Consider the following 24,329-nt stretch of genomic DNA (forward strand, 5'->3'; position numbering starts at 1 on the left):
AATATTGCTTAATTGAATGATGAAAATGGTCTCACATCCTTTTGACAACCAACCCTTAGATTAAACGACCTTTGGTTGCAAGTGCTTACTGTGCATGCATGTTAAAGATTTGCGCTTGTTTTGGGATAAGTCGTTCCCCCTACTATTACAATTTATATCGTTCACCTCACATAGCATTAGTAAGAACCACTTTTTACGTTTTTTTTGGCTATGTGTTACACCATAGTCCGATTGTTCTAAGCAATACTGGAAAAATTATGGATCATATCGTATTACAGAGAAATTTCCAAATCAAAGCAAACACTGTTTAAACAATCATTGCCAATTCATGCTCTGATTCGTACCTTACATAAATTGTTCCCTCTACTTTTATTTCTGCAATAATTTTAATAATCACTAAATCACAAAATAGATATGGAGTCGTATGACTTTTGGCTCCCTGTCTGCTTTGTTTACATTTCCGTAGAAAATGAACAACAGCAGGAAAATACTTTGGGTTGTAGAATTTACATAAATTTAATATGGACGAAAACATCTTTAAAAGCGAAGCTCTAAAATCAGATAGAAGGTCAAACAAAAAGGAATCATCATCCAAAGTTTAAAATAAATAGGACAATTCTATTTGTCAGATTATGATCACGCAACCTTCCCTGATATCCCCTTAGATTGTAAGGAGGGAGATTTGTAGGAAGTTAGGATTCTACCAATCAAGCAGCTTAAATCATGCTTTCCCTTGCCATGTCCATGCTCCTCGTATGAGAGTGCCATTAATTAGGGTGGCTTAATATGGAACCCCTGCCAAAACTCTAGGCCAGGGTGATGTAATAATTGAGTAGCTTCCACGAGAATTGCGGGCCAGCTTGTAATGTAACATAGAATACAATCAGCTGTGCGCGAAGCTTACCAATCTAAGATTGGCCAAATGATTCTCACTTACAGTCTCCGTGTGCATCTGAGTCCTAACTTCAGAGAATCAGGGCTACAACAACAACAACATATATAAATTAACTAAAAGAGCTAAACACTGCACTGCGGAGTGCGGACGTACAGACGGACCAACCCTAATCAAAAGAAAAGCTTCGCTTTTAAAAAGATTGATACATTATTCCATTATTATTGTAGAAGCCACCTGTGACGATTGTGCTCGAGAAGGAATCATAAGTTCGGATAATTCAAAATGTCCACTTTGCCAGGTAAATACATTTACTTATTTCTTTGAAATGAAAATAGACAAAAAAAAACATTCACAAACTTCGAAAACGCTCCATATTTTTCCAGGGATAGTTTCACAAAATGCATTTGAACTATTTAGTGAACCGCATATATTTTGCTAGTACACAATAAATACGTAAGCTTTAATGAAAACTAATAGTTTTTGTATTTCTAGGAGCAATGTAGTCCTGAAGATGTCATTCCCTACAGACTTTTCAGAGAAAAGGTAACACAATCATTTTTATTTAAATGCATATAATGTAATTTAATGGCCAAAAAGTATGTACACATAAATGTGTGTGTGGGGGGGGGGGGGGTGCCAACTGCCGAAAATTCTTAAATCTTACTTGGATCTTACACGGATCTTACACCAGATTATTATATACTTAAATAAAGATAAACTTGTATTATGCTTAAATAACCCCCCCCCCCCCTCCCATCCAACCCCTTTACCCCATATGCTCCCCATCTTTTGGAATAACGAACGACCAATAAGTGATTTCCATGTTAGCATCTAATTGACGACAATTTTCCTCTGTCATAATATCCACGTATATTCTACATCCATTATTATTTACATATTGAATGTTACTGAGTAAATTTTTATTTGTAGGTGGACAAATTCCGAAATCAAACAGGATACTCCAAACAAAAGAAACCTGTTCCTTCTCCAGAAAAGCATAATAATTTGATGGGTTAGTATCTAAATTTTATACGTTATAGTGACTGTACTCTTCGATTAGAGATGTCCGTACGACCAAGATCATTCCTCTGTCACTAGAGGACTCTAGGGAAACCTCTGGAGTGGAGGGGGGGGGGGGGGGGTGCTGTAAGTCAAGCATCCACTTTTAATTTTAGCCTTGAAAAGAAAAAAAATAATACGGGACTGGAAAGGAGAACCATATCGGTCTATTAGTTAGCGAGGTCTCAAGTTATAGATAGACAAAAATAATGTTACTTCCATGTTAGGATCATAGCTCTTCTATTATAATCAAAACTATTGTACCCTTGTTGTTGCTGTTCTAATTGTCCTTGTTTTGGTATTATGTCAAAAAGTAAAACACAAATTATTCTCTTCTTGCAAATGAAGCATTTTATTCTTTAGGCTAAAGTTAGATTCGTAAAAATAGATTAATCAAGGAAGGGGACATTTAACTTTAAATTATACTGGCATGTACCCAAACTTAGAAACACGTTCTTTTATTCGTTGGTTGAAAAACTTTTAAATTAAATTTGTTAAATCTTGATTAGTTGGTTTAAACAAGCTGTGTCAAAACTTTCCCACCATTGATTTTAATCTACAGAAAGGGTAATTATGCAATGCCTCGTAAAATGTACATCAATGTATCGTCCATTGTCTAATCCCTAAGGATCCGTGGATTTTTGTCCAAAATATTTTCCAAGATTTTTTATTTGATTTTTTTTTCAGAAATGCGGCCAACTTTACCAGACATTGTCCTTCCAGATATCAACGATGCAAAATTCAATACTTTAATCAACCAGAAGGCATCAACCAAATCTATCCCTCTACTACATGCCCATCTAGATATCCATTTAGATATCCAACTCGATGTCTATCTAGATATTCAATCTAAAATAATAGTAACTTTTAATTTTTTACCTTTTATAAATAAGTATCATGATTTTTTTAACTTTCATGTAAATGATATTAAGTATAAAATTAAAAATGGTGTACTTTTAAATTATTTAAATACATCATATTTATGTTATTATAAATATTTGTCAAATGATTATATACAGTCAGTATTGTATATTATTTCAACAAGTTTAATACTTTGTCTCTTTCTTAAAATAAAGCTTTTTGACCATGGTTTTTTTCGAGGTTTAACTCTAGAAGGAAGCTTTTGAACTTATTATATTGATTAAAGTGGATAAAACTATTTGCTTAAAGGAGACTGTACACTAACGAGAACAAGATTTATATAGAACCAATTACTCCAGTTATAAGGTTTTTTAAATGTTTGAAGCTGGATTCCTCTGAAAATAGATAAATGATCGTAAATATTTTAGGTCTACCATTTTCTACCTACAGGTTTAGGTATTGAAATAAAGAAATAATAGAAATAAAGTACATCGCTCAAAAAGAAAGAAATAACCAGACCTAAAACTCGAAGAACTCGACTAAAAATAAGAGTTACAGCACTGAAATTTTGAATGGCAGTTGCTTTATAATGTGGAACTTTTAAGTAACGGCTGTTTTTTCTTCACCAAATAAAACAATTTTGAATCGTTTGCTTTATAACTTTTTTTTTGGTAGAGTTCCTTTGTTTTAGAATGGTTTCAAAAAGAGTCTCAGCCTACCTTGAAATCACAATGCAAGATTACTTGTTCCTGTTAGTGAATAGTCTCCTGTACTTTTTTAACCACAAGAAAATGTTTATTTATTATTTATAGGTCAATTTTCTTTTCTTTGTACTGGCGGCTACTCCTAAGTTTACTATTTTTTCAATGGAAAATCCACTAAAATTGAACATAAAAATCCTCTAAATCAAAAGTTTCCTTCAGCAATATCCAGTAACGAAAGTAGTAAAACAGGGATGTATTTGTTACACTAAAATACTAAATTAGTTAAGTTTGATAGAAAAAAAATAAATGTCTAATTGTGGGGGGGGGGGGGGGGGAAGGGATTATCTTTTCTTGTATTTTTGTTTTACTTATAGTCATGTTAGGTTAGGTTATATTGGGTATTCTCGCAGGGGTTAGACATAAAGAAAAAAATACAATTCCCCTCCCCATCAATATTTTCCAATAATGGAAGGGGGGGGGGGGTGTTATGGTGTTGTGTGCTAGGTAAAAAAGGGAATGAATAGCAAGTTTGCTTGATAGTGTAACATATACACCCCTGCAAACGAATCGAACGTAACATTTTTGTGAATAAAAATGGTTAAAATGACGAGATGAAGTTTCCGAGATCTTCCATTTCCACGAGCCAAGGTTCAGGTGTAGTCAAACGGTCATTTTATATACATTTTTAATCACTAGATAATATTATTACTTATCCGTAAAAAGATGTTTGATTGTCGATTCGCTTGTTCCTTTAGATCTCGTTTACGCTAAACCGATATAGGTTGGGCTTTTCAGGGAACGGTAGTTGTTTGTCTGTATTCATTGCATGTCCGCCAAGATCTTGTAAACGACTGGACTGATCTATCCGTATCTCGGAGAAGTTTTACATTAGTCCAGTGAATGTTATAGGCTAATTTTTGGGTGGATATAACAATATTAATGGCATCACCACCTCACTCTTGCGAAGCCACTAGCCTTTATGTCTTGTGTACATTTATTTTTACTCTGTTGATTGATTTGTATGGTCGTCATTGCAACTTTAAAAGTTTTTGAATTAACGTTTTAGTGAACCATCACTGTTAACCCTCCCCCCACCTTATCCTTTTCCTTGTAATAAAGTAACAGAATGTTTGTCTGTACCGTAGGATCAAGCTAACCGCTGAACCAATATGTTCTTCCTTTACAGGGTAGCTTCTCATAGGTCCCAGGAAGGTTAATAACTATTTTTTTTTTTGGGGGGTGGGGCGGTTGTAACCCATGTTTGTTTAACTGCCAAGTCAAATTTTAGTGTTGTAAATCCTTTTTTGGGTTGAGTTTCTTTGAATTTTTGGTTTAGTTTTAAAAAATGGCTTATCCGCCTCCCCCATTTTAAGTACCTACCTAGATATTTATACCTATTACTTCAATAAAAACTAGTATTAAATTAAGACTTATACAGGGTTGTATATTTTGCACTAGATTAATTTCTTTCTGATGCTGCAATTTTTTTATTTTTTTCCCCTCCTTGTTTTTTTTTCAAGCAAGGAAAACTCTATTTTATTTATATTATCCCCCCTTTCACACATCATTTTAGTTTTTTTTCACTAAGGAGGGGATAAAAATGGAAAAAATGTTTTTGTTTCTCTTAATTCTTTAATTTTTTTCCCCCAACAACATAGGTATTTTTAAATTTTTTAGCGGGGTCAATTTTATAGAATATACACCCCTGGACTTATATGAGCGCAGTTACTATATTCATATTCGTCAGTCACTTCGTCATAATTAGTTCTATGGAAATTTCTTTCTTTCATCAAACCAAAACAAGGATGTCAGCATCCATCCATAAGAAGCGAAGCATAGAAATATGAATTCAAACCTGTCACTAGAGCAGATGTTAATTAAAGTTTTATCTATAATACAAAGTAGAATTATGTCTGTCCGTCCGTCTGTCCGTCCGTCCGTCTGAAGCTTAAGATCTCGGTAACCACTGAACCGATTGGATTCTACTCTTCAGGGTATATTATAATATACCTATTGGTCCTGTGGTGGTTTTAAGCTATTTTCTTGGGGGGTGGGACACCCCCAACCCCTCCAAAAACAAAAAAAATCCCCCCCATTTTTTTTTTGTAAGAAATATCCTTGGTCCTTTGTAGAAGATTTCCTTTGTGGAATATTTCCTTTGTAGAAGATTTCCTTGTTCCTTCTTATTATTTTTTTTTTACAAATTTCACCTTACACTTTTTTACCATCTATTGGGGCAAAGTCCCTAGAGGGTAGGGGCGAAGCCGCTAGTTATTACATATCGTACTAGCGGCTTCGCCCCTACCCCCCAAGATAATAGCTTAAAACCACCACAGGACCAGTAGGTATATTCCCTGAAGAGTAGAATCCGATCGGTTCAGTGGTTTCCGAGATCTTAAGGGACGGACGGACAGACGGACGGACAGACAGACATCGTTCTACTTTGTATTATAGATATAATATGATACAACAGTCGAGTGAATCATATTACCTTCCTAGAATAATCTACGTAGCTTGCTGAGGATTGACACACATTAAAGTTTGTTCGAATAGAACCTCATTTAAATTAAAAAATTAATAGAAGCTCATTTTCTAAATTAAGATCATCTCATCAAGACTAGTTACTTATCGCATCGTACAATAGGCAGCTTTTTGAGGATATTAAATGAAAAATTATAAGATTAAAACCAATATTTTTACCCCCGAGTGGCTGAAGGCGCTGGCTGACAAAACTGATATATATATTGTTAAATATTCGTGGAAAATTGTCTGCGATACGATGCAATACAAGATTTTTCAGTATTGCTTAGAACCGGTTCTAATCTTGCAGATACTTATCGGTTTTAAAGCTATACTGGAAATTTAATTCTATCAATTTTACTTTATAATGACATAATGAATTTTTAATATAATTTACTATGTCTAACATTTAGTGCGTAACGCTATGGCTAAAATGTGATATTTTAGGCTGCTTTTTAGAATAGACTTCTGTTCTTTAATTTGAAAATACCTTTTACCAATGAGCATCCAGTATATATTTTACTTGTTCCGTTAGTCTGTCAGTCATTATATAAATATTATATATGGAAAGTTTCGTGATGAAACAAGCATGACAAAATCCATAAGTAGCGAAGCTCAAAAATTATAAATAGACATCTGTAAAATAATCTATAGAGTATGTCATAAAAAAATTCAATAATAAAAATCACAAAACTTTTAAAAATGTCTATTGTATAATGGTCATTTCAAGCATTAAGCTAATAAGAAAAACGTTAAAATCTAAAATTCGATTTAGCACCCCAACCAATAGTAAGTTTTAATCAAACTTGGTCAAAATATTTAGAATGTTGACTTAATTAAAAACTAATAAATCCAACTGTTTATCTTGAACAAGATTTGAGAAAATCACAAAAACTTGAAAACTAGGAATCGATCTAGCACCCAAACCAAAAAACTTATAAAAATCTTATAAAACTTAATGGAAATATGTAGAGTGTAAACTCATTTAATCCTTAAAAATTTCAACTGTCTATCTTGTATACCTAGGGATCGAAAAAATCATGAAAACTTGAAAATCTAGGAATCGATCTAGCACCCTAACTAATAAAGGCATTTAAATAAAACTTGATGGAAATATGTAAAATGTAAATTTATTTAATCCCTGAAAATTCCAGCCGTTTATCTTAAACAGAAATCGAGGAAATTACAAAAACGTAAAAATCTAGGAATCGATCTAGCACCCCAATTTACAGACAGACGGACAAAACAAAGTATAGATTAGATGAGCTTATGTCATAGGAGTTTTCACTAAAAATTTCAGCTGTCTATCTTTAATAGGAGCCGAGAAAATCACGTTTCCCCCCATAGCGTTACGGACGGACGGACAGACAAAGTGAATGATAGAATAGCTTCGCTACTAAAAAAATTATTTTATATTTTATTACCTATTGACCTCCGAATATCTGCTATATTAAATCACTTTGTAAAGATTTTTAAAAAGTTTAAAATCAATAGAACGATTGTAACATCTTTATATTAACGATCAGAGCTGTCCGTTAAGAAATCAAGGTCGAACGAGCGTACCTATCGACCTCAAATATAGAAAAGCTTCGAGAATAAATATAGAAAAATTAAGTGTTAATAGGTAGGTTTACCAGTATAAAGGGTGGGGGCAATAATTTGGTTGTTTCTGAAAAATTAGGGAAACACAGAAGATATTAAAGCTCCGAATCTGGATTTTACATTTACTTCATCAAAGGTAAGATTTATTTGTAATTTGAAAAATAAATTTTTTATTAGGTTAGGTTAAGTATGGGTTGGCAGTGAGTTGCTTGGTCAAAGCTTCGCCATGGGCTAGCTTTAAAAATATTTATTTGTAGTCTGCTCTTTGGTTCTAGGGACTTTGACGTTTTATTTGTTCAATTTCTTTTGTAAAATTTAAAATAATTTTTTTCATGGGGGGGGGGGGGGGTTTGACGCATTTGCGTAAACCTGGTACCTAGGCTTTACCTTTGTGCTGAGAGGATAGGTTATTAAAGATAAAACATTCTTAAATGATGAATTTCACGAAGTTTTAAGATTTTTTGCATAGACCTCCAGGTTCCGGAGCTGCAGGCCTCCAGGTGGTCTCTACAGGTAGAAATGTAAAAAAGAAATTTTTTTTTTAAGTTACAGGTCAACTCATAAAACAAAACATTCATCTTTTTTAATATTGTTCACATATTTGAAGAAAAAAGATGCATTTTTTGTTTTAGAAGTTGATTTGTAACTTTAAAAAAAAATATTTTCATTTTTACGTGTACACAGACCACCTGGAGGCCTGCAGCTCCGGAACCTAGGGGTCTATCAAAAAAAAATCTTAGAACTTCGTGAAATTCATCATATAAGAATGATTTTATTTTTAATAACCTATCCTCTCAGTCCAAAGATAATTCCTAGGTACCAGGTTTACGCAAATGTGTCAAAACTCCCCCCCCCCCTTGTTCATAAATAAGCAGGGAGGGAGGAAATATTGGGACAGTAATTTATATTTTTCCCCAAAGTTTTATAAAAAAAAACTATCTCATTCGTTGGCTTCAAAACTTTGCCGACTTTTATTAAATCTAGATTAGGTTGTAAGACAATGGACGATAAATTAATCTTTCTCCCAATTCCACCATGGATAATTTTAGGGAAAGTTTTTAGATTACCAGAATCATTCCCCCTGCGGCTACATAGGTAGAAAAGTAGATCTTTTCTTTTCAGGGAAGATTCATTTAAACTACAATGCCCCCTCCCTCCAAATAAACTAAAATCCAAATATTTGATCATTGGCAAATTCTGTTTTTTAAATTAGATTACTTATGTGCTTCCCCTAAATCCCATCTTTCTTCAATATGAATAAGCTACCAAAAGCAGAATTTTACGCAAGAATTAATTTTCATATCCCCACGGAGCAAGGGGACAGTGGACTGCAAATTACACTAGCATCTAAAGTTTTATATCCACGTCGTTATCTTGTCGTCTCAAAAACCTTGGGTACTTTTATGAAATCTTGCTGCTCGGTTGTTGCAAGAAGCGTCCAAACTTTTCAACTATTATTATGGAAGGGGTAATTTTGCATATCATCATTGGTGACTCAAATTAATTTATCGTCTATTGTCTGATTCCGATCCCGGCATATCCCTAAAAATTTTTTTAGAAAATTAAACTATTTTCTGAAATGTTAATTTTTTTTTGTATGTTTAGCCTCAAAGTGATGTTATACTACCAGAATTATTTTCAACACAACAGTTATTCACTCAGGAAAGTAGTTGCAACATTTTAAGTAATGAGCGTTTTTCGCTAGTTATCATATATGGAGATGCCGGCGATTGGAGGATCTTCCCTAGTCATATATAGTCGTGCTTTAGGCTATTTCCAATCTCGCAGGCTTTTTTTGAAAAAAAAAAATAACAGATGCTCTTTTGACGAAAAGTAGTTTTCTATTTCTTTATTTACACTCAAAATAATTGCATGTTTGATTTAGTGAAGGTCCGTTTTACAGAGGATCAAAAAATTTGTCTTGTTTTTGGCGGTTTCCATTAAAGTGTCTAGTCTTGCATGGAACCACCCACCCCTTTATCTTTTTAAAAATTAAAAGTAAAGAGTAGGCGGAGTAGTTTTTCTGGGTATCTTTTTACCTTAAGGCTTGATTAGGTTAGGTTTTTTTTTGAAAATATGGCTGGGGGAGTTAAAATACTATTATTCTATTGAAGTTTCAACTAATTAAAAACATTCAGAATGTCCCACCACCCCATGGAGCATTAGAAGCCCCCTCCAACCTACACCACCAACCTCCTCCCTCTCCAACACACCAACAAAGAGAGCTTAGACAACCTTCCCCCAGCCCACGACAGGAAGTAGAGGCTAGATCTTCCCCAGTAACGGTTACAATTCCCCCGTCACCTGATCCATCCATACGGTCACGTAGCTCCGTCACCCCCACTCCGCTGGATAGGTTAGTGTTCTTCATCCTTATATTATAAAGTAAAAGGAGGAATAATATAACAATTTTTGGGGAGGGTACTAGCACCCTCCAAAAAAAATCGCACTTAACCTAAAATATGAAATTGGGTTGTCTAATTCAACCCCCCCCCCCCTCCTAAAGTGCCCCAAGAGGCCTCTAGTTAAATATATACATTGTCTTCCTATTTTTTTGTTTCTTATCCAAACAATGCAATACTACCCAAGCATTTATATTAACACGACATCTCTCTTATAGATCACAAGATGACCCCATATCATCGCCAACCGATACCTCCTCCCTCCTTCACATCCAGCAGCGCATCCGCCAGGAGAAGGAGCGGTTCCGCCAAGAAACGGCGCGATCCCGTTCCCCGCCCAGTCATATATACAGCAGCCGCCGGTCCGAGGACCGGCCCTCGCCATTTATGGATAAAAGATCGCCATCTCCGGGGGGCGGAAGAAGGACCCCAACTCGCCAATACTCGCCCCGCAGGGTTGTGTCGCCGAGCGCCCGCCGTAACGATGTTGTATCGCCGACAAATCAACATGATTCACGCCGACCGTTGACACCTACCTACCCTAGACAGGTATTATCATGTTAACATTAAAATACCTGTTATTATTATATGAACAGGAATTCCTTGCTCACTATTACCTAATCCTGGAAGTTGCCCTTCTTAAATACACTTTAATGATGATAACCTTAAAGTAAGCAAAAGTATCTTTGTAATGCTGTTCTTAGACCTTTATAATACTTCACTAACTGTTAACGAGCGACCCACTTACAAAACATGTTATTGTAAATTACGTTGTTTTCTATATTTCAGGGTTTACCCCCTCACTCCCATGCCATGGTAAGCCAGCCACCCCCTGGTCATCCTTATCCAGGAGCTATGCATCCGGCCATCTACTCTGTTGCAGGCAAAACAACCATCAAAGCGGCGCTAAAGAACGCAACTGGCGTAGAAAACATTTTATATTTTAAAGTGACTCGAGAGGCTTTTTCTTTAACTAGAATATTTATTTCTCGCATCGTATTATAAACGGCCTTTGGCACCTCGGGGCTAAAAAAAACTAGTTTTTATCTTAAAATTGTACATTCTTATATTCGTAGAATGCTGGATATAATACGATGCTAGACATAGTTTTTTCGTATGGATGAGAACCGGTTCCTATCCACCGGATTCGAATGAATACGAGAAAACATTTTAAATATTCCTCTAGAACTAGAGGACTCTAGTTGTTATATATTATTATTTCTAATCATATTTTTTTTCTTCAAATAACTATGATTATCTCTAAGTGCACATTCTTTTATTAATAAATCCTTTTAATTTTCCAATAGCTAGCTAAACTTTAATAAAACTGCATATTTGATGGTTATTGTTGTAATCAGGTCAGCCACCCCCTGGTTATCCTATAGCCCCTGGCAGCTATGCCCACCCCAGTGGTGTTTATATTGGGGATGCTATGGCCGGCTATTTACCTCCTTCCAGTAAGTATATTTTTAAAAGCGAAGCTTTCCTATACTAAGATTCAATCAGTAACGGATGTCTCTTATCATTAAATTAGATCTAGTAGAATCGTCCTATTGTGTTCAATCTTTGCAAGATGACTCAAGTGACAGTTAGGTACAATTGAGCAAGAGTCGCAACGAAATAATCAAGACCAAAAGTTAATACCTACGTATATTTTAACTATTATTTTTTTAGCTCTACAATTATTTTATGACATACCTCTTTATTTTACCTTTTAAATAATAACAAACAAAGTGCTCTAACTGCCTTTTGCCAATTTATTCCTATTATTCCTACTAATGGACAAATTTACTTCCTGTTTTTAGGCCGCGCCGAATTCGACCCCTTGGCAGAATTCAACAAATACTTGAAGGAGAAAAAATCCCCTCCCAGAGGAGGGCCAAGGAGTCCAACTAGAAGAAGGTCACCACCTAGAGCCTACAGACCCAGACCCAGGTCAAGAGAGAAGGATAGGTATTATGTAAGGTAAGACAAAGTTTTCTTTATTTTTGTTGTTTATTACCTATGTGTTCTGATTTAAGAGGATGATATAAAACCATAGGAAGTTTTAGAATGGTACAAAGTCCTGTTTATCTCCAATGATGATAAACATAATAAGATTATAACTTGTGTAATAAAAATTGTGGGTTGAAATGTTTTTAGGCCACGATAAAAACTTTGGGTAACAGTGTAATTTTCACATCAATGTCCCCTCCATCCCTGACTTCGCTAGATATTTACCTTTTACTATTTAGAGAGAAAGAAAGACGAAGAACACCAGAACGGTATGCCAGATATAAGCATGAGGCCTCTCCAACTAGGCATACCAGGCCAGAACATGCTGCTAGAAGCAGGTATCTAATTTTATTACCATTTTTAATAAAAACCTCAGCGTATTCCCTCAAAGTTACTTGTTAAGCATTTAACCCCCCACCTCCTCAATTTAGAAAAAATAATCTCGTGCCTGACATGCAAATTGTATGTTTTACTGTGCTAAACAAACGTATGTAAAATTTAAATCCTGTTTTAGAAGTCCTGGTGCTACCGGCTGGAAGGACAAAGAGAACACGCCTGTTGAATCAGAACCCAGGTTTGGATACTTTCACGTCTTTTTGTTGTGCTAAGATGTTGATTTTAACCAATGAAGAGATACTCTGCCATTACATCATATATTTGATATTAATTAGAAGAAAAAGATTATTTAAATATGAAGGATGCCAAAATATCTAACTAAGCTTTTTGTATGATAAGTCTCATTGAGATTTTTGTTTTACAAATGTCTCACTTAAGTTAGCTTTGTGTATGGCAGGTGTCACACAAAAATTAGCCTTGCTTGAGACAGGTGTCCCACTTAACTTAGTGTCATGTGACATATGTCTTACTTTACTTAGTATATGAAAGGTGTCCCACTTAACTCGCGCGTTTTTCAGGTATAGAGAGGAATATGACGAACAGGAGCAAAGGGCAAAATATTCTTCTAGTAGCAGGGACGTACAGCAGTATGACGAACATACTAGGTACTGGTACAGTGCTGGTATAAGGCTGATCACCTCCATAAGTAGCGTAGATATAAATGTTTTTTTTTGTCGTGATCTGAAATTTTAGGGCCTCTATTTGTTACTTTAAGTTTTAAACCTAAACAAGTATCCTTATTAAAATATATTAATCTTTATCATGTGTGATTTATTCTCTGTAAACATGATTTTTTAAAGGTATAGACAGAAAGAGACTGAAACTGTGGCTTATTCAAGAGATGATAGGAGAACGAGGTAAAGAAAAACATTAATGAAAAATCTTTCAATATTTATAGCAATGCATTTTGATAATGATTTAATTTGTCCATTGCGTATTGATTCTTTAAATATTGGCGGTTTCCCTCAAAGTGCAAATTCGAGCACTGAAACCCGCCTTTCCTCTTATTTTTTAAAAAGTTGAAGGAAATTGCAAGGGAAAAAATTACTGTTAGTTTATCTCAAAAACAAAGGGAGGGGGGGGGGGGGGTTTCAAAGCACTTTGATAGAAAGTATCTTATGATTTATTTATAAAACTTCACTGTTTATTTGAAGTTTAATCAAAAGTTAAGTGGACAATCTAGATTTGATAATAAGATTGCTTTAATAGACAATTAAGATGTCTAATTACGTTACTACTCTATTTATGGAATAACCTTTCTCGTATTCATTCGAATCCGGTGGATAGGAACCGGTTCTCATCCATACGAAAAAACTATGTCTAGCATCGCATTATATCCAGCTTTCTACGAATATAAAAATGTACAATCATAACATTAAAACCAGTTTTTTTAGCCAGTTACTTCGGCACCTCGGGGCTAAAAAAAACTGGTCTTAATCTTATAATTGCACATTCTATATCCACGAAAAGCTGTTTATAATACGATGCGAGAAATAACTATTCTTATTCTAGATATGAGGAAAAGGATCGAAGAGCGAAGTATGAAGATGAAAAACGCAGAAGAGATGATCCAAGGTATATAAATTTAATTTCAGACATCTTTATACATAGGACCAGGCCTAGTTATTTTAACAATAAATTCTACAAAAAATCACGAAATCTTTGGAAGTGAGCTGGGGGTATATCTTTTTTATGTAACTGAAGAGGGATGGGTAAGAAGGGGAGGAAAAGGGGAAGGGGGTTGTGGGGAAAGGGGTTGTGAAAAAATTCTCCTTTAGAATTGTTTGTCAGAATATCACTCCCTTTTCCCTGCATAGGACAAAAAATTGTTGTTTATTTTATATCTCCAATTAAGAGAAACAAAATTAACCCTTCAGAAGATTGAAAAGACATTTGTATAACCCAATCAAGATAATTGAGGTCAACAAAGTTTTTAAGACAGTAAAGGAGAGATTATGTTCCTAAAACTTTGGGGACAAGTATATTTCACAGTTCAATTTTATCTCCCTTCCTTAAAATACTAGATATGTCAGTTGCACTATCAAAGCTATGTTTCAAATCCTTTTTGACAGGACGTAATTAATTTTTAGGGAACAGGATAAACGCAGGGACGATCATGAGCGAAGGAGGGAAGATGATAAGCGGAGGGGCACTGATGACAGATATTCATCCAGGTTTGAAATGGCGGATTTTTTATTAGATTTTTGAGTTCTTTTTTGTTAGCGTGTTAAAAGTTTGAAAATTAGGATATTATATATAGCACTATAAACAACAAAAAACTCTTTTGCATAAATGATTAATTTGTAATTTCTAGTAGGTAATTAAAAATGTTTGTATAACATCTACTTAAATGGTCAAAATTTTCATTAGATACTTTTCGTAATACAAGTCCCAATTTTGTATGTTAAGGAAGAGATGCACCTCGTCATGAGCTGAGGCATTCCTCAGTACTCAAAAAAATATATGATTAGTGCTTTTGATATTAAGATTATTTTGAAATATTTTATAAAGGGGGAGAGGTATTAATGTATCGATCTCTTTATACAAAAATCTATTCAATATATACCTTCAAATAATATCTATTATTTAGGTCAAAGAAGAGCGAGAAATTTATAGTTGCTGACGGGAAAGTTGACAGGTATGTATTGTTGTTGCTGTATTGGCTAGGTTTCTCAAGTATTGTACAGGGAAGAAATACAGGATACCATTGAAAACCTTCCCTACTAACAAACTTGTTTCTAGGCTCAACTAGGCTGTTTCACCTAACCTTAAAAGGACTCTCCACAGAAAAATCAACTTTAGATTTTTGAAAATCTAACCTGAAATTATTATTCTCTGTTCAATTTTAGGCATTTTTTGTTTTTGTGGCATCGCGATCGAAGCCCTTTGAAATTTTTTACCTCCTTTAAGTGAATCCTCCCGCCATTTAATTTGTGCTGCTTTAGTGATTTTTAGCTTCTATTTTTGCCGCCGTTGCCGCATTCATCGCCCTTCTCCGCCGCTACTCCGCTGTACGTCGCTTTTTAATACATGCTCCCTCTCCCTTGTTCAGAAATTAAATGGAGGCTGGGGGTGTTGTGTATAGCTACGTACGCAATGTATAGCGGAGTAGCGGCGGAGAAGGGCGATGAATGCGGCAACTGCGGCAAAAGATGGTTATATTTGGCGGAGGCGAACACAAAATGGAGGCGGCAGGATTGTCCAGTCAAGGAAGAGGATAAATAGTAGAGCGGCCGGTTGCAATGGAGCAAATGTTCTTTAGCGGCGAACACATATTGAGTGGAGGAAAGTGTAGTATATATTTTTATAGCGGCAGTACAAATAGGCGGCGGACAAAATTTTCAAAGGCCTTCGATCGCGATGCCACAAAAACAAAAAATGCCTAAAATTGAACAGAGAATAATAGTTTCAGGTTAGATTTTCAAAAATCCAAAGTTGATTTTTCTGTGGAGAGTCCTTTTAAATAAGCATCAAAGATATATTCTTTTTTTGTTGTCTATGTGTGCAATATCCATAACTGTGTATAGTTGTTGTCTTTAACCTAACTCCGCTGCAAAATATTTCACTTTTTTCCCCTATTTTTTTCTTCTTTTTTTACCACTACCACATATTTTTCTAGTTTTTTTCCTACTCCCAAATACTTTTCATTCCCCCCCCCCCTTTAGCAAGGAATCCTATGCAGAATATACACCCCTGAATCTTTGTGATTCTCAGGGGCTGCTATTCGGCCAATAATTTCATTTGAAATTGCCTAAAATTAATTTTTGGTGTAACTGAAAGGAAAGTGGGTAAGAAGGGGGATAAAAAAGGGAGGGTTATTGAAGGGAAATTTTCACTAAGAATTGTTTGTCAGAATCACATTCCATTTTCCCTGGTGATTTCAAGGATAGACCTTCGAACCGCTTATCCCCTGCCCTAACAGTACGCAAGCAACTTAATTATTCACCCTCTGAACTGAAGCAGGTTTGGATTTGCCACGCGGGATCCGCGGGTGGACTACGACAAGCTCGCAGAATCAAGATATCCAGCGCAGAAAACCAGGTAGGATGTATTTCCAGCCAGTTTTAACTAGTAGTTGCCCTACAACAGTAAGTGGACCACAAATAAACCTCTTGGAAAGCATATATTCTTGATACTTGTTTAGGTTAGGTTAAGTAACTAATTTGTAGGATAGTATGAAATGAGTTAGTGGGCTTCAGGGTCTTAAAGGGCAAGAGTTCCCTATAAAGTAGATTAAATTAATAAGGAGGTTTCTCTGGTCCACTTTTTGGTTTGAGGGAAACATCATCATATCTTTTATTTCTTGTAATTTGTTTTAGTAGTGGGATTTTCTTTTTTATTTGAAAAAATCTCGTGTGAGAGAAGGTACAATGGACTGTAAATTAATGTTTCACCCCTTCCCTCTCTCTTCCAATTATTTTTTACCACAGGAGGAATTCTGCTTTTTATTCGTAATTGTTGGAAACATTAATTTATCATCCACTGTTCTGTTTTTTGTTTAATGCCAAGTTTTTTTACTTTAAAAAATGCACAAAATATTTTAAATTTCCTTGGAATAAAAATTATTTTATTGTTTTGTTTTCGTTTATCTCTTTCTATTTATTTACTTTGTGAAATTTTTATTTGGTTGTAGATTAGTTTGTGTGTTTTAATTAGCTAAGAATAATAATAGTAACGGGTTAGAAAATAAAACTAACACTTTTAACCAAGTCAGCAATGGATTTATTATTAACCTGGACCTTACACCAGATTATCATGTACTCTAATAAAGTGGAACTTGTAGCTGGCTAAAATAACGATCCATGCCCTTTACCCAATCCCCTCCCCTCCTAATGGATGAACGAACTGTTTAATTAATGATGTCCATGTTAGCAACCTAAGTTGATGATAATTTTTCCCCTGTCTTAATATCCACGTATATTCTATATCCATTAAGTCAGCTTTCTGCATTATTCTTGAAGCTGATTCCCTGCATTTTTATTAGCGCAGCTACTATATAATTATGCAAGTCCATATGTATATTCCAACTGTGATGTAGGGAGAACGAATACGAGCGTGACGGCGGCGAAGGTGTGAGGTCCCGAGGCGGACGAGCCCACGGTACCCCCAGTCTTAGTCCCAGTCCAGGGTAGGTCTTTCAAACAGATATGTGTACATGTGTAATTGAGGGGGTGTAAAAGATCTGTGTTAGGAGGATATATAAGTAAAGGATGTTAGCTTTATCCACTTTTATCATATTTTTCCCATATACTTTTAAATAAAATAGGAAGGGTCTTTTGTTTGAAGCTAAAGATCTCAATAACTAATGAACCGATTAAATTATTTTTTTAGGAAAGCTTTACATACCTCCTGTAATGGTTTTAGGCCATTCTATTTTTAGATGTTTAGGGAAGGTTTTAAGCTATTTAAGCTTAGTCCATCTCTACCCTTTTGCATACAGAACCCCCAGAGGCTAAGGGCTTAGCTATTGTTATTAAGCAAATCTTAGTGTTATGCTTGATTATGAAAACCATTTGTTTTTCTTTGATAACAACTTTCCTATATTTATTCTCGTATATTTTGTTGTCGAGGCTTGGACAAAAATCGTACATTATTTTTAAGATTGCAGGAATACTACCTAAGTATTTTTAAAAGCGAAGATTTTCTATAATTAGGGTCCGTCCGTACGTCCGTCCGAGATAGATAGCTTTTATTCGTTAATTTAGGCATGTTAGAATTGTCCTATCTATTCCAAACGTTGCATGGTGATTCCTGTAGTAGTTGGGTACAATTAAGAAAGCGTAGCAACTCTATAATGAATACCAGAATGTCCGTACGTCCATTTTAAACATGTCGATATTAAACTTTTTTGACAACAATTTTTGTACGTTAAAATTTTCCGATTTTTCTGATTTTTTGAAAACTGATTCCTATTACAACAAGGTAAAATGTTAAAAGCGAAGCATCTCTAAACAAGTCCCAAAAATGTTAGTATGTCATTAAACAGTATCATCTATTTATGCAGTTTTGCAACAAATTTACTTACAATATTGTTTGTACTGATGCATTAATATTCTACTAATTCAGTTCTGACAATATACAAGTGTTAATGTCCGTTTGTCCTACCGTTTCAGTGCTTCGCTTTTATGGATGTTGTCATCCTTGTTTATCTTGGTCTATACCTACTTTTTATTTATTATTTTCGGGGTTTGTTTTGTAATGTCATGTACTATACATTAATTTACATATCTTTTAGAAGTAAACAATAGAGGGATAACTTGATGAAAGTTATATATAAATCTTCACCTTTAATTTTTAACGGACACTTAAACATAAAACTGTCTTTTGATGATTAAATAATGTTTTCGTTGACCTATCCCTTGAATTAATTTTTGCACTTGATGTGTTGGAAATTACTTTTTTTTATCATGTTTCAGTTTTATTTTAATAATGGCCTAGTCCGAAATTAACTAACATTACCCTTTTTAAATAGCGAATCTACTCTATAATTCGAAATGTCCTCCTGTCCGTAAGAAACTGAATAAGGGGAAAACGTCAATTTCTCGGCTGCTTTTCAAGATGGATTTGTTAATTTTTGTATTTTCTTTAACATTTTCTATTACGGTCTGTCCAATATGTTAAAAGACTATTACATATTTTTTTTTTTAAAAGGTTTTGCGATTCTTTTCTTTCTATGTATTTAATTGTTTTTTTTTATGACACTTAATATCTGCTCTATAAAGCATTTTGTTTTTTTTATGCTTCATCACACCCATGAATGTTGTCAACCTTGTTTAAATTTTACTATTTTTCTTAGGTCTGGATCTCGACTAGGAGGAGTGCTGTATGAAGATGATGTGCAAAAGGAAAGGGAACGTCTTTCCCTAGATAAAGGTACGTTCAGCACAAATACTCCTTTTATACATTGATGCAACACTTCTATAATTAGAATTCACCAATGATCCAAAGGGATAAGACATTGGCCGGTAAATTAATGTACACCCCCAATGATGACAAAATTACCCCTTCTGTTGATGAAAATTAGTAGTTGAAACTTTTGAACGCTCAACGTAATAAACCAACCAATCAAAATTTAGTAAGTTCCCAAAGTTTTTAGGCTAACGTTATTATAAAAATTTTGAGACAAGTGTAAAGGCATATTTTTTTAAAAGCGAAGCTTTTCTATAATTATTATAAGCGAAGCTTTTCTATAATTAGGGTCGGTCCGTCCGTACGTCTGTACGTCCGTCCGTAACGGATAGCTTTTTTCGTTAATTTAGGCCTGTTAGAATTGTCCTATCGATTTCAAATTTTGCATGGTGATTCTTTTAATAGTTAGGTACGACTTAGAAAGCGTAGCAACTCTATAATCATCACCAAAATGTCCGTACGTCCAATTTAAACATGTTGATTTTTTTTACTTTTTTAACAACAAATTTTTATGTGATCTAATCATCCGATTGATCTAATTTTTTGTATATTGATTCCTGGGACAACAAAATATAATGTAATAAGCGAAGCAACTCTATAATCAAGTCCTAAAAATGTAAGTATTTCCATTATCCTGAATCAAGCAGTTTTTCTCAACAAATTTACTTACAATTTTGCTTATATATATTATTTGCTTTATATTATGATTATTCAGTTCTGACACTATACAAGTGTTATTGTCCGTTTGTCCTACCGTTTCAGTGCTTCGCTTTTATGGATGTTGTCATCCTTGTTTTATAAAAAGCTAGGTAATCCTTCATGCTTTAACATCTTAAGCATCTCAAATTTCTTATTTATAGTGCAATTCCAAAGCTTAATGGGATAGTTGCATGAAGTGCACTTAAAGAGGTTGATTGCAAGCAAAAGTTACAAAAATACTATCTAACATACATAATTTTGTATTACAATAAAAAGCAATCAAATAGGTAACATCAAAATAGTCATCATGCTGTGTTTGTGTAAACAGGACAGCCATATAGGTTGCATATATCCAAAAAATATGATTGATATTGTCTTGATATTTTTATAACTACCTGATGGAAAATTCATTTTTTTTTCAAATATGTGTAGTTTTAACTATTGAATAAAAAATATGCAGTTCATTTTATTCAATTTTAAATGCCTTTGAAATGAAAATGCTGTACTTTTAAGGAGAAGGAGATGAGAAAAAAGAGAGAAAGCAAAAGAAGAAGAAAAAGAATAAAGATGAAGACGCAGGTTTGAATCATTTTAAAAATATTGTAGATCCTCTATAATTCAATTAGTTCATCCGTCCCTCAGTTCATAACATTATGGGGGAACTGTTGTTTTCTTAGCTGCTACTAACGATAGATTGCTGACTTTTTTTGTGAAAAAAAAACCTTTCCAAAGAACATTCAGTTTAAAACTTACTTTGTCTGTCTGATGAGGTTATGTGATTTTCTATCAATCAGAATCTTCTATTTTTATGTCCTTTTATCCCTTTCTTTTTCTTCAAGTTTAATTAACGTCCGTTTGTCAATCCATAATTGTTTAAGTCAGTTGAATATGTATTTATTTTTCATCCAATATATTCTATTTTTTTCTCCATGTTTTTTTGTTTACTTGATTTTGATCTTTTGTTTACTCATTTGCACACACAGACAACAAATCATTTTAAAAACTTAAAAAATCTTATTGTTACTGTACACAGTATCGATGTAATAATTCTTTATCCTTCTAAACTGTGTGTAATCTTGTTATTGTTGCGCTACTTTCCATTTACCAGAGTTCTAAAGGGATAAGACAATGGCCAATGAATTGATGTACATCCCCAATGATGATTAGTTGAAACTATGGACATTCAACTCAATGAACTGACTAATCATTTAGAAGTCCTCAAAGTTGATAACGAATCTTAAAGTGTTATTATAAAACTTTGGGGACTAGTTAAATAAACAGCCCTCTGTGACATTTCCACAACCATCCTTGTTGTTTAGATTCCGAAGACGAGGGTAAAAAGAAAAAGAAGCACAAGAAGAAAAAGAAGAAGAGAGATGAAAGTTCTGATGGTAAAGAATCATTGGATCAGAGTAAAGATTCTGTTGCAACACCCACTCCTACTCCTGGCCTTGTAGCCTATGATTCTCAAGGTAAGAGAGATAAGAGTTCTGATGGTAAAAAATCATTGGATCAGAGTAAAGATTCTGTTGCAACACCCACTCCTACTCCTGGCCTTGTAGCCTATGATTCTCAAGGTAAGAGAGATAAGAGTTCTGATGGTAAAGAATCATTGGATCAGAGTAAAGATTCTGTTGCAACACCCACTCCTACTCCTGGCCTTGTAGCCTATGATTCTCAAGGTAAGAGAGATAAGAGTTCTGATGGTAAAGAATCATTGGATCAGAGTAAAGATTCTGTTGCAACACCCACTACTACTCCTGGCCTTGTAGCTTATGATTCTCAAGGTAAGAGAAATAAGAGTTCTGATTGTAAAGAATCATTGGATCAGAGTAAAGATTCAGTTGCAACACCCACTCCTACTCCTGGCCTTGTTGCCTATGATTCTCAAGGTAAAGCAAGGAGGGAGGAAACATTGGGCTGTTTATTACACTAGTCTCCAAAGTTTTGTAATAACTTTTTCTTATTCGTTGGCTTAACAATTTTAGGGACTTTTATTGCTTTTGTATAGGTTCGTTTTTTTAGTTGAGTGTCTTAAATGTTTCAACCACTAATTTTAATCTATAGAAGGGGTAATTTTATGTATCATCATTAGGGATGTATATCAATTTATTAGTTATTGTCTTATCCCATTAGATCCTTGAGTTAAGGGGTGTTAATCAGGGGGCGTGGTGGGCTGCCGCTGCATACTTTCCAAGTGATATGCAATGCAATGCGACATCAGATTGTTAAATAGTAAATTGGCTGACTGTTGCTGAAGTACAAATGTTGGCTTAAATAGTTTTGTTTCAGCGGTAGATTTTATTACTTTTTGTAGAAGAGTTTTTACCTATAAAATCTAATGTTAGTTAATTTTTCAAATTCCCATAATACTTTCCTATTGAGTAGGCGAAGCCTTTTTTTTAACGGATCTTTCAATAATTCACTGTTTTTATTATGAACTGTTTTTTAAATAAGATATCATTTTGAAAGAGCTTCTATTTTTAGATGAAAATAAAGTTACCTGCGAAGACAAACCTTCGGATGAAACTGTTGGAGGTGGTGAGGATCTCCCCAGTGTTACCAAGGATATGTCTGATCAACCTAACGCAGCTGATAATCAACCCTCAAGATTTAAGAATTCATTCAGTGAAGTTGTTGAGGTAAATAACATAAAAAAACCTTTCATGAAGAATCCTGTAAAAAAAATTAGGCATAAATAACACCATAACATATTTAAACGTATCAAGTTAACTGCTCTTGAACCATTGTAAAATAACCTAAAATCATTGCCCATAAGTCTTTTCGTTAATGTTAAGCATAATGACTTTGCTATTTAGGATGAAATAATTTTTAGTAGCGAAGCTACTCTATAATTCGAAATGTCCGTCCGTCCGTCTGTCCGTCCGTCCGTCTGAGACAAAGTTGGGGAAACGTGATTTTCTTGGCTCCTATAAAAGATAGACAGCTGAAATTTTTAGTGAAGATTCTTATAACATATGCCCATCTAATCTATACATTGTTTTGTCCAACCGTCTGTCATTTGGGGTGCTAGATCGATTCCTACATTTTCATGTTTTTCTGATTTTCTCAACTCCTTTTTAAGATAATGGGCTGAAATTTTCAGGGATTGCTTAAATTTACATTTTATATATTTTCCATAAGTTTTATTACGATTTTTTTATTAATAGGGGTGCTAGATCGATTCCTAGATTTTTAGGTTTTCTATTGTTTTCTCAATTCCTATTCAAAATTTACGGCTGAAATTATCAGGGATTGTATATGCTAATAGTCTACATATTTCCATCAAGTTTTATTAAGATTTGTTTATATATTGTGGTGCTAGATCGATTCCTGGTTTTTTAATTTTTCGTGATTTAAAGGTTGCGTGATTTTGAAGTTTTCGTCATTTCCCTATTTCATCAAATATATAGGATGACACTGGTATATGGTAAATATATTCATAATATACATTCATAATTTCTGAGCTTCGCTACTTATGGATGCTGTCATCCTTGTTAAATAGTCATTTCCATGATGATATTGAAGTTGAAGTTATAAATAATATTTTTCTTTTCTGATATGTTAATCTCCACTTTTTGATGTTATCATCCTTGTTGAAGTTTTTTCCTATTGGAAAAATATATAATGAATTATCTTTTAGGAAAAGCCTACTGGAGTTGTTTTACCAACCCTTATTTTTGACTCGACTACCTCACAACTCACAGCTAAGGTATTCACCATTCATAGATTTTATTTTCTTATTTTGAAATATTTGCTTCTTTAAAGGTTTTATTTTTATAAGAAAGAGTTTTTATTTTTCTTATGTTTCATATCTCAGCTGTAAATATGATTTAGAGTTTTTTTTTGGGGTGACACTAATAAGAAAAATCTGTAAGATCGGAAGGAGAGATATATTTATACAAATGTGTAGATTTTCTTTTTTTTTAAAGAGAATTTGACCATCAGTTACACAAAATTTTAACATTAAATAAATTAAGATTAGGTATTAAATGATACCTAATAGATAAACACTAAAGCTTGGGTACTTATTATTACAATAGGTACAAGTTAGATCATTTCTGAATATTATTAACTATTATGATGTTCAGGAAACTGTAGATAAGGCTGTGGAACCGGATGGACGATCGGTCAAATCCAAATCCAAGTCTGGTTCCAAGAACAAAATAGTTACTCCGCCCACTGGAACTGTGGTAGAATCAAATGGACGCAAATCTGCCCAGGTAATATTTTAGTAGCGAAGCTGTTCTACAAAAAGGAGGCATGACAGTAAGCTTTAAGTACTTT

The 24,329-nt window shown here is 34.2% G+C and overlaps 1 protein-coding gene across 10 annotated transcripts in view; it reads left to right on the plus strand.

Moving 5' to 3' along the window:
- The window catches only part of LOC145328786 (uncharacterized), a 40,259-nt gene that overhangs the window by 6,750 nt on the left and 9,180 nt on the right, over nt 1-24,329 (plus strand). For 3 of the 10 annotated variants that reach the window (XR_013882637.1, XM_080172642.1, XM_080172650.1), the window contains 26 exons: nt 1,123-1,193; nt 1,388-1,438; nt 1,826-1,907; nt 2,642-2,718; nt 7,721-7,777; nt 9,247-9,299; nt 9,776-9,997; nt 10,262-10,592; nt 10,833-10,926; nt 11,402-11,500; nt 11,849-12,008; nt 12,278-12,376; nt 12,553-12,612; nt 12,953-13,039; nt 13,235-13,291; nt 13,947-14,009; nt 14,525-14,608; nt 15,025-15,072; nt 16,395-16,475; nt 17,473-17,562; nt 19,231-19,307; nt 20,556-20,621; nt 21,362-21,724; nt 22,530-22,684; nt 23,686-23,754; nt 24,134-24,265. Coding sequence is in view for 9 of the 10 variants with exons in the window: in XM_080172642.1 (XP_080028768.1) it covers nt 1,123-1,193; nt 1,388-1,438; nt 1,826-1,907; nt 2,642-2,718; nt 7,721-7,777; nt 9,247-9,299; nt 9,776-9,997; nt 10,262-10,592; nt 10,833-10,926; nt 11,402-11,500; nt 11,849-12,008; nt 12,278-12,376; nt 12,553-12,612; nt 12,953-13,039; nt 13,235-13,291; nt 13,947-14,009; nt 14,525-14,608; nt 15,025-15,072; nt 16,395-16,475; nt 17,473-17,562; nt 19,231-19,307; nt 20,556-20,621; nt 21,362-21,724; nt 22,530-22,684; nt 23,686-23,754; nt 24,134-24,265 (2,828 nt within the window). In the remaining variant the exon portion in view is untranslated. The remainder of the gene's footprint in view (nt 1-1,122; nt 1,194-1,387; nt 1,439-1,825; nt 1,908-2,641; nt 2,719-7,720; nt 7,778-9,246; nt 9,300-9,775; nt 9,998-10,261; nt 10,593-10,832; nt 10,927-11,401; nt 11,501-11,848; nt 12,009-12,277; nt 12,377-12,552; nt 12,613-12,952; nt 13,040-13,234; nt 13,292-13,946; nt 14,010-14,524; nt 14,609-15,024; nt 15,073-16,394; nt 16,476-17,472; nt 17,563-19,230; nt 19,308-20,555; nt 20,622-21,361; nt 21,725-22,529; nt 22,685-23,685; nt 23,755-24,133; nt 24,266-24,329) is intronic. The other 7 variants (XM_080172643.1, XM_080172646.1, XM_080172647.1 and 4 more) reach the window with 7 other exon arrangements.

Source organism: Acartia tonsa, chromosome 9, assembly GCF_053477335.1.
Source record: "Acartia tonsa isolate MP-2025a chromosome 9, ASM5347733v1, whole genome shotgun sequence".
Taxonomy (NCBI): Eukaryota; Metazoa; Arthropoda; class Copepoda; order Calanoida; family Acartiidae; genus Acartia; species Acartia tonsa.